This window comes from Rhinopithecus roxellana, chromosome 4 (genome assembly GCF_007565055.1).
Source record: "Rhinopithecus roxellana isolate Shanxi Qingling chromosome 4, ASM756505v1, whole genome shotgun sequence".
NCBI lineage: Eukaryota > Metazoa > Chordata > Mammalia > Primates > Cercopithecidae > Rhinopithecus > Rhinopithecus roxellana.
In genome coordinates this window covers 177,574,707-177,590,634 of record NC_044552.1, presented here as the reverse complement: position 1 = coordinate 177,590,634, position 15,928 = coordinate 177,574,707, and the positions used below count along the sequence as shown (strand labels likewise).

Genomic DNA, 15,928 nt, shown 5'->3' with positions numbered 1-15,928 from the left:
AAAGTGTTGGGATTACAGGCATGACCCACCACGCCTGGCCTATTCATGCATACTTTTAGGTTTAAAGCCATGACTGCCTTAGAGATGAGTAGAGAGGTTAGTCAGTAGCGGGCTTTAGGGCCTGCACTGGGTTCCCCAAACTCAGTTCCTTCAGGAAAGTGGGAGGAGTAACAGTACCTACCTCAAGGGGTTATGGAAACAATTATGTGAGAGAACACGTGCAAAATACATAGCCCAGGACTGTCACATACAAGACAAGTTCCTCAAGAAATGGTGGCTGTTACTTTTTTTTGAGATGGAATCTCACTCTGTCGCCCAGGCTGGAATGCAGTGGCACAATCTCGGCTCACTGCAAGCTCCGCCTCCCGGGTTCAAGCGATTCTTCTGCCTCAGCCTCTGGAGTAGCTGGGATTACAGGTTTGCACCACCATGGCTGGCTAATTTTTGTATTTTTAGTAGAGACGGGGTTTCACCATGTTGGCCAGGCTGGTCTCAAACTCCCGACCTCGTGATCCGCCTGCCTTGTTCTCCCAAAGTGCTGGGATTACAGGTGTGAGTCACCGCGCCCAGCAATATTTTTACAATTCACTAAGCCAGGGGTCTGCAGACTTTTTGTATAATGGGCCAGATAGTAAATATTTTAGGTTTAGTGAGCCTAGAGGCAAAATCAAAATTATTAGTAGGTACATTTATAACGAAAGAAAAGACAAATTTAGGCCAGGCTCCATGGTTCATGCCTGTAATCCCAGCACTTTGAAAGGCCAAAGTGGTATGATCACATTCCCAGGAGTTCAAGACCAGCCTGGGCAGCATAGTGAGACAACCATCTCTACAAAAAATTTTGAAAAATTAACTGGGCATGGTGCATGCCTGTAGTCTCAGCTACTCAGAAGGCTGAGGCAGGAGGGTCACTTGAGCCCAGGAGGTTAAGGCTGCAGTGAGTGAAGTTTGCACTACTGCACTCCAGCCTGGGCAATGGAATGAGACCTTTTTTTTTTATTTTTGCAATTAAGTATTTTTAATTAAGGTATGTACATTTTTTAGACATAATGCTATCGCACACTTAATAGATGGCAGTATAGGGTAAACATAACTTTTTTTTAAATTTTACTTTAAGTTCTGGGAAACTTGTGCAGAACATGCAGGTTTGTTACATGGGTATACATGTACCATGGTGGTTTGCTGCACCCATCAACCTGTCATCTAGGTTTTAAGCCCTGCATGCATTAGGTATTTGTCCTAATGCTCTCCCTACCCTTTCCCCCACCTCTGACAGACCCCGCTGTGTGATGTTCCCCTCTCTATGTCCATGTGTTCTCGTTGTTCAACTCCCACTTATGAGTGAGAATGTGTGGTGTTTGGTTTTCAGTTCCTGTGTTAGTTTGCTGAGGATGATGGTTTCCAGCTTCTTCCATGTCCCTGCAGAGGACATGAACTCATCCTTTTTTATGGCTGCAATTTTATTTTTGTAGAGATGAGGTCTCACTATGTTGGCTAGGCTGGTCTCAAACTCCTGGGTTCAAGTGATCGTTCTGCCTCAGCCTCCCAAAGTGCACAGATTACAGGCATGAGCCACCGCGCCTGGCTACATTGTACCTTTCAATTGAGTTATGTGCATGGTTTACTAAAACTCTCTAGCCCTGAATTGATTCCCCGAGGATTGGAGCAAAGTGGGTGGGGGCATGAGTCAGCTAGAAGTCACCTGGAGTAGAGATCCAGGAGCTGAAGTGTATTAGGTCAGAAAAGTTAAAGAATGAGCTCCCTCAAAAGCATAGTGACCTGTTGTTCTTGGTGATGGGACTAGATGACCATAATCCCTCAGCCTCCACACCGAGCTAATTTTTGTATTTTTAGTAGAGCAGGGTTTCACCATGTTGGCCAGGCTAGTCTCGAATTCCTGACCTCAAGTGATCCACCCACCTTGGCCTCCCAAAGTCTTGGGATTACGAGCATGAACCACTGCCCCTGGCCAGTAATAATACATTCCGTATAATATTCACAGTAATGGTGAAAATAACAAAGCTGCTGCTGATGGCTTAGTTCTGAGTTTTAGCTACACATGGCAGCCTAGCTAGAGAGCTCACATTCCTTCCCGCTGTCCTCAAAGTGGAAGCTCGCAAGGCCATTTTTCTCCCCCAGAGACATGAAAATCTCTGATTAGAAACATTTATGCTACTTTTTGGATTTATTGAGCCTAATTACTCCTTTTTCTTTCTAGCTTTGTTTGTCACTGTAGGAATGAGTAACCCCAAAGAATGAAACATTACACATATAACAAGTTGTGGCGAGCATGAACCTATTTTGTTTTATTAACTTGGGTGGTAATAGCGTTGAACTCCTTTACACACTTGTATAGGCACACCTAAGATATTGTGCCTTCAGTTGCAGACCACTGCAATAAGGGGAATATCGCAGTAAAACGAGTCACACAAATTTTGTAGTTTCCCAGTGCATGCAAAAGTTATGTTTAGAAAATACTGTAGCCTATTAAGTATGCAATAGCATTTTGTCTTAAAAAAAACCCATAGATAAGGCCGGGTGCTGTGGCTCATGACTGTAATCCCAGCACTTTGGGAGGCTGAAGTGGGCAGACCACTAGGTCAGGAGTTTGAGACCAGTCTGGCTAGCGTAGTGAAACTCCGTCTCTACTAAAAACACAAAAATTAGCCGGGCATGGTGGTGTGCGCCTGTAGTCTCAGCTACTTGGAAGGCTGAGGCAGGAGAATCACTTGAACCCAGGAAGTGGAGGTTGTGGGGAGGTGGAGGTTGTGGGGAGGCTCACCACTGCACTCCAGCCTGGGCAACAGAACGAGACTCTGTCTCAAAAAAAAAAAAAAAAAAAAAAAAACTTACAGATATATATACCTGAATTTAAAAATACTTTATTGCCGAGAAATGCCAGTGAGCTGGTGGAGGATTGTGCCTAGATATTGTTGATGGTTATTGACTGATCAGGGTGACTGCTAAAGGTTAGGGTGGCTGTGGCAGTTTCTTAAAGTAAGACAATGAGGTTTGTTGCACTGATGGAACTCTTTCTTTCATGGAAGATTTCTCTGTAGTACTGCATGCTACAGAGAAAATGGTAACATTTTACTCACAGTAGGACTTCTTTCAAAATGGGCGTCAATCCTTTCAAACCTTGCAACTGCTTTACCAAGTACTTGATACCAACTACTGTAATCTTTTTTTTTTTTTGAGATGGAGTCTTGCTCTGTCACCCGGGGTGGTTGCAGTGCTGCGATCGTGGCTCACTGCAACCTCTGCCTCTCGGGTTCAAGTAATTCTCCTGCCTCAGCCTCCTGAGCAGCTGGGACTATAGGTGCATGCCATCACACCTGGCTAATTTTTGTAGTTTTAGTAGAGACGGGGTTTCACCATATTGGCCAGGCTGGTCTCGAACTCCTGACCTCGTGATCTGCCCTCTTCAGCCTCCCAAATTGCTGGGATTACAGGTGTGAGCCACCGTGCCTGGCCTAACTACTATAATCTTATAAATCCTTTGTTGTTATTTTATTTTGTTTTATTTTTTGAGATAGAGTCTCACTCTTTCACCCAGGCTGGAGTGCAGTGGTGCGATCTCTGCTCACTGCAACCTCTGCCTGCCGGGTTCAATAAATTCTCCTGCTTCAGCCTCCCGAGTAGCTGGGATTATAGACGTGTACCACCATGCCCTGGTAATTTTTTTGGTTTTAGTAGAGACGGGGTTTCACCATGTTGGCCAGGCTGGTCTCCAACTCCTGACCTTGTGATCCGCCCACCTCGGCCTCCCAAAGTGCTGGGATTACAGGCGTGAGCCCCTGCGCCCAGCCTAATAAGGCTGTTTTCTTATCATTTGTGTGTCCACGGGAGTAGCACTTTTAAATTTCTTCAATAGCTTTTCCTTCACATTCACAGCTTGGCTGTTTGGCACAAGAGGCCTAGCTTTTGACTTGTCTTGGTTTTCAACACTCCCTCCTCACTAAGTTTAATTATTTCTAGGTTTTTATTTAAAGTGAGAGACCTACTACTCTTCACTTGAACACTTAGAGGCCATTGTAGTTACTAATTGTCCTAATTTCAATACTGTTGTTTCTCAGAGAATAGGGAGGCCAGAGGAGAGGGAGAGAGAAGGGGAAACAGCCAGTCCAGTGAAGCAGTCAGAACACACACCATCATGAACCATCATGGCCACGGTTCAGCCAACACAATCACAATAGTAACATCAAAGATCGTCAGTCACACATCACCGTAACAAACATACTAAAAATGAAAAAGTTTGAAAGCAAGAATTATCAAAATATGAACAAAGCGAGCAGATGCCATTGGAAAAATGACTCCCGTAGACTTAAAACACAGGTTGCCACAAACTTTCAATTTGTAGAAAAACACAGTATCTGTAAATTGCAATAAAGCAAAGCACAGAAAATGATGTGTGCGTATACTTTTTTTCTATCCACATCCACCCCCCAACCTTTTTTTGTTTTTGTTTTTGTTTTTTTGGTAGAGACCAGGTCTTGCTCTCTTGCCCAGGCTGGCCTTAAACTCCTGAGCTCAAGTGATCCTCTCACCTCAGCCTCCCAAAGTGCTAGGATTACTGGCATGAGCCACTGCACCCAGCCCCCACCCCCAACTATTTTAAAAGTCTAATTACTTCTTGATGATTGCCAACTTACCTATAGAAGTGTTCCTTTCAGCCCCGTGAGGTGACTCACCCCGAATTCCAGCACTTTGGGAGGCTGAGGTGGGTGATCACAAGGTCAAGAGATCGAGACCACCCTGGCCAACATGATGAAATCCTGTCTCTACTAAAAATACATGGTGGCGTGTGCCTGTAGTCCCAGCTACTTGGGAGACTGAGGCAGGAGAATTGCTTGAACCTGGGAGACGGAGGTTGCAGCGAGCTAAGATCGCGCCACTGCACTCCAGCCTGGCGACAGAGTGAGACTGTCTCACAAATATAAAAAGAAGTGTTCCTTTCATCAACTATGAATGGATCAAGACTATGTTTCTGAGAAAATTATTGCTGTTAGTATGAATGTTTTTAGTGTTTAAGGGTAGCTTTGGGGCACAGAAAAAAACAAACATGTACATTTATAAGAAAAAAGGGAAAGAGCCACTGTAGTATACCTGTTTTGCAGATGAGGAAACTGAGGCTCTTAGAAACTATTGCCCACGCTAGTAAACGAAATGCCCAGTACCAGTCCTGGGCCGTATTTCCACTTAGTGTCTCAGAACTACCTGGACTCTATTAAAAATGTGCATTTCTGGGCTCCACTGAGACACGTTGAATCAATCTTTCTGGGGTGAAACACCAGAACCATTATTTTTTTTGAGACAGAGTCTCGCTCTGTCACCCAGCTAGAGTGCAGTGGCGCCATCTTGGCTCACTGCAGTCTCCACCTCCCGGCTTCAAGTGATTCTCCTGCCTCAGCCTCCTGAGTAGCTGGGATTACAGGCGTGCACCACCATGGCTGGCTAATTTTTGTATTTTTACTAGAGACAGGGTTTCACCATGTTGGCCAGGATGGTCTTGAACTCCTGACCTCAAGCAATCCATTCATCTTGACCTCCCAAAGTGCTGGGATTATAGGTGTGAGCCGCCGCACCTGGCCCGGAACCTTTATTTTTACCAAACTCTCCAGTGATCCTTATACCATGAGCCGCTTGGGACCCACACTCCAGTGCTTTCCTGGTCCCAGACAAAAATAAGAACCTGGCATAGCCAAATTAACAGGCACAACAGGCTGGGAAGAGCATGGCATATGGGCCTCAGTCACCCATTATTGGATGCAAGGATTTTAGTGCTTATTTATAAGGTGATTTGTAAACTTTCCCATATGGTCACATTTATTCAGCACAATAATACAATTAATTCCCTGGGAATGAAGTAGCTTTATCCCAAGTGTTTCCAAACAAAACTAACTGAAATGTTCCCAGGTTATAGACAGTTGCCTGCACCCAGTCCATCTGTTCCAACCCAGCTGGCAGTAGAAAGGCTGGTCCTGGTTGTGAGTCTGAGCAGCTCTCTCCTCTAAAGCCCCGTCTGGGAACTGCAGTGCCTTCGGTTCCATTTGTCAGCTGTGTCTCTCTGAAAACTGCGGAAAGCTTCCCAGTGCCTTTCTGCTCTTGGCAATGTACTGTTGATGGCATTGCCTGGAACTTCTTCGCCCTGCATTTCTGTTAGGTGCGATGCAAGACCCTGTCAGAGACTGAAAACAAAATGTAAAGGTGGTCTTAGTACTGAAGCCTGGGGGCTGCTGTGGCTGCACCTTTGGTCTGTTGTGAGGGGAAAAAGCCAACACCCAGTGCTCATGTGCTACTGAGAACATATCACAGGGTGGTGGCGAAGTTAACCTCTGTAGTCGCTCATCCCAGAAGATTCCAGAAAGAGTGTTCCTAACACTTTCTTTCTTTTTTTTTTTTGATACGGAGTCTTGCTCTGTTGCCCAGGCTGGAGTGCAGTGGCACGATCTCGGCTCACTACAACCTCTGCCTGCCAGGTTCAAGCGATTCTCCTGCCTCAGCCTCTTGAGTAGCTGGGATTACAGGTGCCCGCCACCACGCGCAGCTAATTTTTGTATTTCTGATAGAGGTGGGGTTTCCCCATATTGGCCAGGGTGGTCTCGAACTCCTGACCTTGTGTCCGCCCTCCTTGGCCTCCCAAAGTGCTGGGATTACAGGCGTAAGCCACTGCGCCTGGCCTTTTTATTTTTTATTTATTTATTTATTTTTCTTTTTTTAAAAAGAAATTGAGTCTTGCTCTGCCACCCAGGCTGGAGTGCAGTGGTGCAGTCATAGCTTACCACAGCCTCAAACTCATGGGCTCAAGCAATCCTCCAGCTTCAGCCTCCCAAGTATCTGGGACCACAGGCATGTGCCACCACGCCCAGCTAAATTTTTTATAGAGATGGGATCTTGTTATGTTACCCAGGCTGGTCTCAAACTCTTGGCCTCAAGCAGTCCTCCCGCCTTGGCCTCTCAAAGTCCTGGGACTACAGGTACATGCCACCATGCCAGGGCTTCTATCACTTTTACCTAGGCCTGCTCACCCCAGGCTGGCACCTTCCTCAGAGGCGGAAAGTGAAGGTGGCTGCTGCTGGGCATATGGGAGGTACAGGTGCAGACTATGTTGTGGATTCTCAGAGGACTTAGAAGCTCTCTCTCTCTTTCCCTAGGAGGCTTTAATAGTGTTACCAAAGTGGGTCTTCAGTGTTTCTGAACTTCCCTCTCCTTCATTTCCTTCCTTACCTAATTCCTTCTTTAAATTCCAGGACCTGGATCTTATCCTGGCTCCACACTTTTTGTCCAACAGCAAGCCCCCTGTCTTCACCCCGCTAATCCCTGTCTTCACTTCCCTCTTCCCACTTTATTTGCTTTCCCCATGGAAAACTCATACTCAGGGTTTTGGGAGGATGGCAGCGGAGTATGGTGGAGGAGAGGGATTATTTAAAGTAGAAACCCGAAATTTTTGTTATAGTAAACTTGGAAAATACAAGAGAAAAATTCACCCCTAGAAAATTATTGTAAACATCTAGTTTGTTTCCCTCTGCATAGTTTAACAACTGGATTGCCACATTTTACCTTGAGTTAGTGTCTTGATTTCATTGTTATGCTGCCTCCCCACTCCATGCTGTACACTTGGAGTGTGTCCTTCTGTGGTCTAGTTATTTTCACTTGGAGGAATGAACTTTCTGAGAAAATGTGTCATGTCAGTCCTTTCTACTCATTAACCAAGAAATCACAATGTTGTTTTTCTTTCTCAATGTAGAGAAGTCATTCAGAATTCAAAAGAAGTTCTAAGTTTATTGCAAGAAAAAAACCCTGCCTTCAAGCCAGTTCTTGCAATGATCCAGGTAAGCTGAGAACAAGGTTCAGTCCTACTATTTTAGGATGCCTTTCAATTAAGAAAATGATTGTATGCAAAAGAGCACCTGCATTTCTTGCCAAAGAGGAGAGGGCTTAGTTGGCAATGCTGTTTTCTTTGGTCTTTTGCTTCTTTGGGGTCGTGAAGTACTGCTCTGCTTCAGAGTGTCTTCTTGTGTGACTTTTCCTCTCTGAGGTATGAGTAGCTTTCAGAGGTCTAGGAGATAGGCACTTACATGCATTGCATTACACAGGATATATCGTGGTCCATGTGTGCTCACAAATGCTTACCAAATGTGATTTGAAGGTGCTGGGGGAAAAAGTCCCACTTTGTTTCAATGGAGGCAGAGGCTAGACGAAACATGAGTATTTGGTAATCTTTTTACTCTATCTTTTAAAACCTGCCGTAAACTTAATGGGACAAAAGTCATTACCCTGTCAAAAGGACTTTGCATTCCACTTATTTCTTTTGGCTGCAGTCCCTGGTTCTGAGCCACAGTTGGCCCCAGTTGCCATCCTGATTGGCACACTTGTGTGATGGCAGGTGCCGAGAAATAACGAGGTGAGCCAAGCCTGGAAGCAAACACAGCCCGACAGTTGGGCTGCTACCGCCGGGGTTGGCATGCACTTAGGTTATCAAAATAGCAGCCTCTGGTTCCATCATGCTGCCGTGCTGCGTATTTCAGGATGACAGAGCTGTGCTCAAGTTACTTACATTCTCTGGGATCTGTATCCACATCTCATTACAAAGAAAGGCAAGTTAGAACAATAGAAAGAAAATCAGATTAGGGCTCGGGCCTCCTGGGAATCTACTGACTCCCTGGCTTTCCATCCAAAAGCAAACGATTTCAACTCCTACCTTTGGTGTTCTCATTTTTTGGCTTCTTTTTGTGATGGGGTCTTGCTCTGTTGCCTGGGCTGGAGTGCAGTGACATAATCTTGGCTCACCACAGCCTTGACCTCCTGGACTCAAGCAATCCTCCCACCTCAGCCTCCTGAGTAGCTAGGACTGCAGGCAAGCACCATCACACCCGGCTAATTTCGTATTTTTTGTAGAGATGGGGTTTCAGCATGTTGCCCAGGCTGGTCTCGAACTCCTGGGCTCAAGCAATCCACCGCCTCAGCCTCCCAAAGTGCTGGGATTACAGACATGAGCCACTGTGCCCAGTCAGCATCCTCATTTTTAGAGAAGGAAGCTGGCTATGTTACTGTGTATGTCTTCTAATAGGAGGGATATTATTTTCCTTAAAAAAGTGACATAATTTGAAGGCCTGAAGAATTACCCTGTTAAATACTGGCCACGAGTCCCTTTTTATAAGCAGCAAGATTGTTTTTCTGCACCTTCCTTATTATCTTTGTAATTAGATCATCTGTAATCACAAAATTCATCTCTGGATTATCTTTTATGCCTTTTCAAGCTATTTTTATGTTGTTATGTTGTTTTTACTCTCCTAAGGCAGGTGACGACAACTTGATGCAGGAAATCAACCAGAATTTGGCTGAGGAGGTGAGGACTGTTGCTTTTTAAAAACTCATTATAACTTTTAACAATACATTCTCTTAGAGTGATGAATAACCTTGTGTTCCTTTTTCAGACTGGTCTGAACATCACTCACATTTGCCTCCCTCCAGATAGCAGTGAAGCCGAGGTAATAATGACAGAGATCTAAACTCTTGCTTCTTCTTTCCTCTTAAGACTTAATAGGCCCATGGCATCTCTTAGTGGTAGCTGGGACAGATCTAACCTTTGCTTGTGGCTGAATGTTAGAGGGAAGAGTTCACTTCTTTTCTCTAGGGTAAATGCTTCCTGATATCCTTGTTCCTGGTCATTTGTATGTTTCTACCGAGGACTTGAGCTGCAACTTGTTGAGTTCAGTTGTGTTTCTTCAGCTGCGGTGGCAGCGTCATCTAGTGGAAATTGTCAGGCTGAGGCAAGGAAACTAGACCTCGGGCCACAAATCCCTGTGCCAGGGCCCAGCCCTTCTGTGGTTAGCTTTTCTTCCTACTGGCTTCATGTGATAGAAAACCTCAAATAATGGAATCTTAAATAACATACAAGTTTATTTCTCTCTCTCTTTTTTTTTTTTGAGATGGAGTTTCACTCTTGTTGCCTAGGCTGGAGCGCAATGGTGCCATCTCGGCTCACTGCAACCTCCGCCTCCCAGGTTCAAGTGATTCTCCTGCCTCAGCCCCCTGAGTAGCTGGGATTACAGGTGTGTGCCACCACACCCGGCTAATTTTTGTATTTTTAGTAGAGACGGGGTTTCACCATTTTGGCCAGGCTGGTCTTGAACTCCTGACCTCAGGTGATCCACCCACCTCGGCCTCCCAAAATGTTGGGATTACAGGTGTGAGCCACCGCGCCCGGCTAATTTTTGTATTTTTAGTAGAGATGGGGTTTTACCATTTTGGCCAGGCTGGTCTTGAGCTCCTGACCTCAGGTGATCCACCTGCCTCGGCCTCCCAAAGTATTGGGATTGCAGGTGTGAGCTACTGTGCCCAGCCTAGAAGTGTATTTTTCTGGGACATGAATAAAGTTTGGAAGTAGGCAGTCCCTGGTTGATGACATCACCAAGTCGTAGGAGCTTGGGCTCCTGTTCTTCTGCTTTGCCACCTTTGTGGTTTGGTTAACAAGCACTTTGTTCTGATTGATCAGTGAGGCCCAGCAGGTCTGCTAGTCATTTGTGAGACAAAGAATGGGAATTTGTAGAGTTTGTATCTGGCCTTGTACTATGTAAACAAGGGGGCATCTGAGTCCTATGGGGAAGGGCAGTTCTTTGCAGTACACAGAGGGTAAGGGGATTTGTTAACCTTCCCTCTTTTCAGGGATCACAGGGCTCAGGTAAAGTTCATTGTCATCAACAAGAAAAAGGAAGGACAAAGACAGGTCCCTGCTGTCTTTAAAGACATTTCCTGAAAGTCGCAGTTCTACATCCATTCAGTTGTCCTCTACCTAGTTGCCTGACCAACTGCAAGGGAGGCTGGGAAGTGTAGTTTTTATACCAGGAAGCCTTAGATCATTTATTAGCAAGCTAAAAATCAAGAGTTTATTACTAAGAAGAGAAAGGAAACTGTATATTGGGCGATAAGTGTTTGCCACACTTGCCATTGTAGCATGGTACAAATATGAAGTGTTAAATATGTAACAAATACCTGTGATACCAGCAGTGACAGCATGCAAAGGAGGTTGTTGTTCATTTGCAGGATACCCACTGTCTGCAGTGGAATTTGCTTTTCTTTCTTTCTTTCTTTCTTTTTTTTTTTTTGAGATGGAGTCTCGCTCTGTCAGGCTGGAGTGCAGTGGTGTAATCTTGGCTCACTGCAACCTCTACCTCTCAGGTTCAAGTCATTCTCCTGCCTTAGCCTCCCAAGTAGCTGGGATTACAGGCGCCTGCCACCATGCCTGGCTAATTTTTTGTATTTTTAGTAGAGACAGGGTTTCACCATGTTGACCAGGCTGGTCTCAAACTCCTGACCTCAGGTGATGGCCTGCCTCTGCCTCCCAAAGTGCTGGGATTACAGGCTTGAGCCACCTCGCCCAGCTACAATTTGCTTTTCTTTAGGTTGTTTTGCCACTGGTTGTTTTGTTTGTTTGTTTGTTTTGAGATGGAGTCTCAGTCTGTCACCCAGGCTGGAGTACAATGGCACGATCTCCGCTCACTGCAACTTCCACCTCCCATGTTCAAGTGATTCTCCTCCCCGTTCAGCCTCCCAAGTAGCTGGGATTACAGGCACCTGCCATTATGCCTGGCTAATTTTTGCATTTTTGTAGAGACGGGGTTTCACTATGTTGGCCAGGCTATTCTTGAACTGCTGACCTCAGGTGATCTACCTTCCCTGGCCTCCCAAAGCGCTGGGATTACAGGCATGAGCCACCTCATCTGACCTTGCCACTGGTATTGAGAGCCCTTGATTTTCATTGTTGTTGTTTATAATTGACACATAATAATTGTGCACGTGTGAGGGGTACAGTGTGATGTTTCAGTACTTGGGTATGTTGTATAATGATCAAATCAGGTTAGTTACATTCATCACCTAGAACCTTTATCATTTCTTTGTGGTGATAGCTTCCAAGATCTTTTCTAGCTGTCTTAAAATATACAATACATTGTCATTAGCTATAGTCACCCTACTATGTAATAGAACACTAGAAGTTATTCCTCCTATCTAAGTGTAACTTTGTACCTACTGAATGACCAACCTCTCCCCATTTCCCCTCCTCCATCCCTCTCCAGCCTCTGGTAACCTCCATTCTGTTCTCTATTTCTATGAGATCAACTTTCCTAGATTACACATGTAAGTGACAGCCTATGGTAGTTGCCTTTCTGCACCTGGCTTATTTCACTTCATGTTATGTCCTCCAAGTTCATTCATGTTGCCACAAATGACAGGATTTCGTTCCTTTTTATGGTTGAATGATATTCCATTGTGTATACAAACCACACTTTCTTTGTCCTCCATTAATGGGTACTTGGATTGGTTCCATCTCTTGGCTAGTGTGAATAGTGCTGTAATAAACACGGAAATGCAGATGGCTTCTCAGCATAGTCGTTTCAGTTCCCGTGCATATATACCTAGTGGTGGGAATGGCTGGGTCATATGGTAGTTTTTTTTTAATTTTGTGAGGAATCTTCATACTGTTTTCTCTAATGGCTGTATTAATCTGCATTCCTACCAACAGTGTATACGAGCTCCCCTTTCCACATATCCTCGCCAGCATTTGTTATTATGATTTTTGATAATAGCCATTCTAGCTTGATATCTCATTGTCGTTTTGATTTGCGTTTCCCTGATAAGTAATGGTGTTGAGTGTTTTGTCATATACCTGTAGGCCATTGTGTGTCCTTGGGGAGATGGCTGTTCACGTCTTTTGCCCATGAATGTTTTCAGTTTGATTTAATCCCAGTTGTGTATTTTTGCTTTCGTTGCCTATTTTGTTGAGGTCCTATCCAAAAAAACCTTGTCCAGACCAATGTCATGAAGCATTTCCTCTATGTTTTATTGTTTGAGACCTTATATTAAGTCTTTAATTCATCTTAAGTTGATTTTTGTAGAAAGTGAGCAACGAGGGCCTAGTTTCATTCTTCTGTGTGTGTATATCCAGTTTTCCCAGCGCTATTTATTGAAGAGTCTCTCTTTCCACAATGTGTGTTCTTAGCACCTTTGCCTTGACTTATTTTTTGACAAGGAATCATTTATTCCCTATTTTTCTTTGGGAAAATTCTAATAGAGTGAATTTGTATGGTATTATATTGAAAAAGAATAAGTACCTCAATGTATTAATTAAGATTTGTATTGACATTTGTTGCTTCTACCAAATGCTTGGTACAGGTGACAACAGTTTCCTCACTTCATTCTGGTCTCTGCTTGGATATCGTGGCCTCCGACCACCCCTCCACCCATTACTCTGTTAGCCTTTTGCCCCACTGAACCTTTATTTTTCTGCATGTCCTTTATTCTTTCCAGTGATTTTATTATTATTATTATTACAATTTGGAAGGGAGGAACTTCCCTTCTCCACTAGAGTATAAGATCCACGAGGACAGTTTTGTTTATAGCTGTATTTCCTTTACTTAGAACTGATACAGAGTAGGTGCTCAAACCATTTGTTGAATGAATGAAAGAATGCTGAATGAATGAAACAAAGCTTTCTTTCTGATTTTGTACCTCAAGTGGTTTCCCCTGCCCCTAACAGGTAGTGATTTTTGCTAGGCAATGAAAAAAAAATGGTAAACCAACCCTTCCTCAGAGCCTCTGAGTGAGATCTATATGCAAAGATAAGTATCTTCTCACTTATGAGCAAATATTTTTGTTAAGTGAGATGAATCAGGATCTGATCTCCTGGCATAAAATAGACAGAGAGGACAAAGCATTGCTTATTTAGAAACACACCCAGACATTCATTAGCTTCCCAAAATGTAGCTTGGTCTTTTTCCTAAATAGTGAATTATTTTAGTGTTTCCCATAAAAGGAGCTGTGCATGCTAAGAATTTTTCTAGCACAAGCCTTTGGAAAGGCTTCTTATGTGTCATTGAGGTCCAGATAACCCGAGGGCCTCTGTGACCGCTTGGACGTCATGATTAGTGAGCTGTGTTGAACACATTGTGTTTGAAGCGCACAAGCTTAGCTGGGCCAGGTTGGAAGGCTTCAGATTCATGTTTCCTATCCTTCATGAAAACTGGCAGTGTGTTGGCTTACAGTATGCTTGTTGACAGAGAAGTGTCCTTTGTCTGTCTAAACCTTAATAGCTGTTGAGCTTTGGTTTTGTTCTGTTTTGTTTTTTTCTGGCATAGAGTAGAGCCATAGAAGGGCAGAGAAGTCACTAAAAAAATTCAGCCAACCCTTTTAATTTTTTTTTTTTGAGCTTTATACGTGTGATGAAAAGAAAAAAATAGGCTTTTTATTATGCTTTACACCAAGTCTTCAACAAGGAGCAAAACAACAACAGCAAACTTTAACAGATGCATTTTCACGAATCCACTTTTTATATAAAGCTTCCTTTGTTGTGTCTCATTTTCACAAAACTAATTTTTATTTTGGTTTTTTGTTTTCTCTTTAGATTATAGATGAAATCTTAAAGATTAATGAAGATACCAGAATACATGGCCTTGCCCTTCAGATCTCTGAGAACTTGTTTAGCAACAAAGTCCTCAATGCCTTGAAACCAGAAAAGGATGTGGATGGGTAAGAAAATAAAATCAAATAATCCACCTTTATGGCTAAATCACTTTTTCTGTTGTGCCTGCTTTTATTTTTCTAAATTTCTCCTATGTATTTCAACTGTGTCAGTAATTAGATGAAAAAAATTCTTTTAAATATTTCAGGAGTCTGTAGGATTTTTTTTTTTTTTTTGAGATGGAGTCTCACTCTGTTGCCCAGGCCAGAGCACAGTGGTGTGATCTCGGCTCACCGCAAACTCTGCCTCCTGGGTTCAAGCGATTCTCCTGCCTCAGCCTCCTGAGTAGCTGGGATTACAGGCATGCGCCACCACATCTGGCTAATTTTTGTATTTTTATTGAGATGGGGTTCACCATGTTGGCCAGGATGGTCTCGATCTCCTGACCCCGTGATCCACCTGCCTCAGCCTCCCAAAGTGTTGGGATTACAGGCGTGAGCCACTGTGCCTGGCCATCTGTAGGCTTTTAAAATTCTGCATGCAAAAGTTACATATTTTGGAAAATACATTAGCCCTTTTATAGTGCTTCGGTGCCATATAATCTTATGCTATCAGATTCATTTAATAAGTTCCGGTCTGACTTATACAATCTTTAGCCAGCTTTATTCTTCTAAGAGATTTTTCCTTGGTAGTTCTACCAGACCAGAGAAAAAAACTTAGAAACCGGATTCCCCAGCAGTACCATATTCTGTCTTAGTCCCAGGCCAGTTGAGAAAAGCAAAATAAATACTTTTCCTAATGACACAAGGTTTCATTTGAAATTTGGAGGGGAACATCATAACTATTGGGTGCTGTAATGTTGGGCTGTGATTCATGTCATAGAGTGACATAAGCTTCATAGAACAAAGGATACCGGCCATCTCCAGTGGGGGATAAGCATGCTTCCTGGGGATTAAAAACCCCATTTTGCTCCATGGAAATATAGTAAGTATTTTGTACTGTGGCCAAAAAGAACACAATGTGTTTATGGTTATAGGTTGTAAGCATATTTATAAAGTTAGATTCCAGATCCAGTAGACCCTGCAGGGGCTGGATGGGGAGGCTGCCACCTCCCTGAGACACCCAGCAATCTTCCGTTCTAGCCTCTTATTGTGACTTGAGTAGGCCCAAACACAGGCTGAAAAGGTGTCACGAACACCTCCAGCCCTGGCCGGGCAGGGTGGCTCACACCTGTAATCCTAGTACTTTGGGAGGCCAAGGCAGGAGGATCACTTGATCTCAGGCGGTCAAGACCAGCCTGGGCAACATAGTGAGACCTCGTCTGTATTTTTCTTTTTTGAGTCAGAGCCTTGCTCTTTCGCCCAGGCTGGAGTGCAGTGGCACGATCTCGACTCACTGCAAGCTCCGCCTCCCAGGTTTACACCATTCTCCTGCCTCAGCCTCCCGAGTAGCTGGGACTACAGGCGCCCG

The 15,928-nt window shown here is 44.0% G+C and overlaps 1 protein-coding gene across 4 annotated transcripts in view; it reads left to right on the top strand.

Moving 5' to 3' along the window:
• The window catches only part of MTHFD1L (methylenetetrahydrofolate dehydrogenase (NADP+ dependent) 1 like), a 235,102-nt gene that overhangs the window by 2,379 nt on the left and 216,795 nt on the right, over positions 1 to 15,928 (top strand). For all 4 annotated transcript variants that reach the window (XM_030929150.1, XM_030929149.1, XM_030929151.1 and 1 more), the window contains exons 2-5: positions 7,748 to 7,832; positions 9,299 to 9,349; positions 9,438 to 9,491; positions 14,402 to 14,526. In XM_030929150.1, coding sequence (XP_030785010.1) covers positions 7,748 to 7,832; positions 9,299 to 9,349; positions 9,438 to 9,491; positions 14,402 to 14,526 — 315 coding nt within the window. The remainder of the gene's footprint in view (positions 1 to 7,747; positions 7,833 to 9,298; positions 9,350 to 9,437; positions 9,492 to 14,401; positions 14,527 to 15,928) is intronic.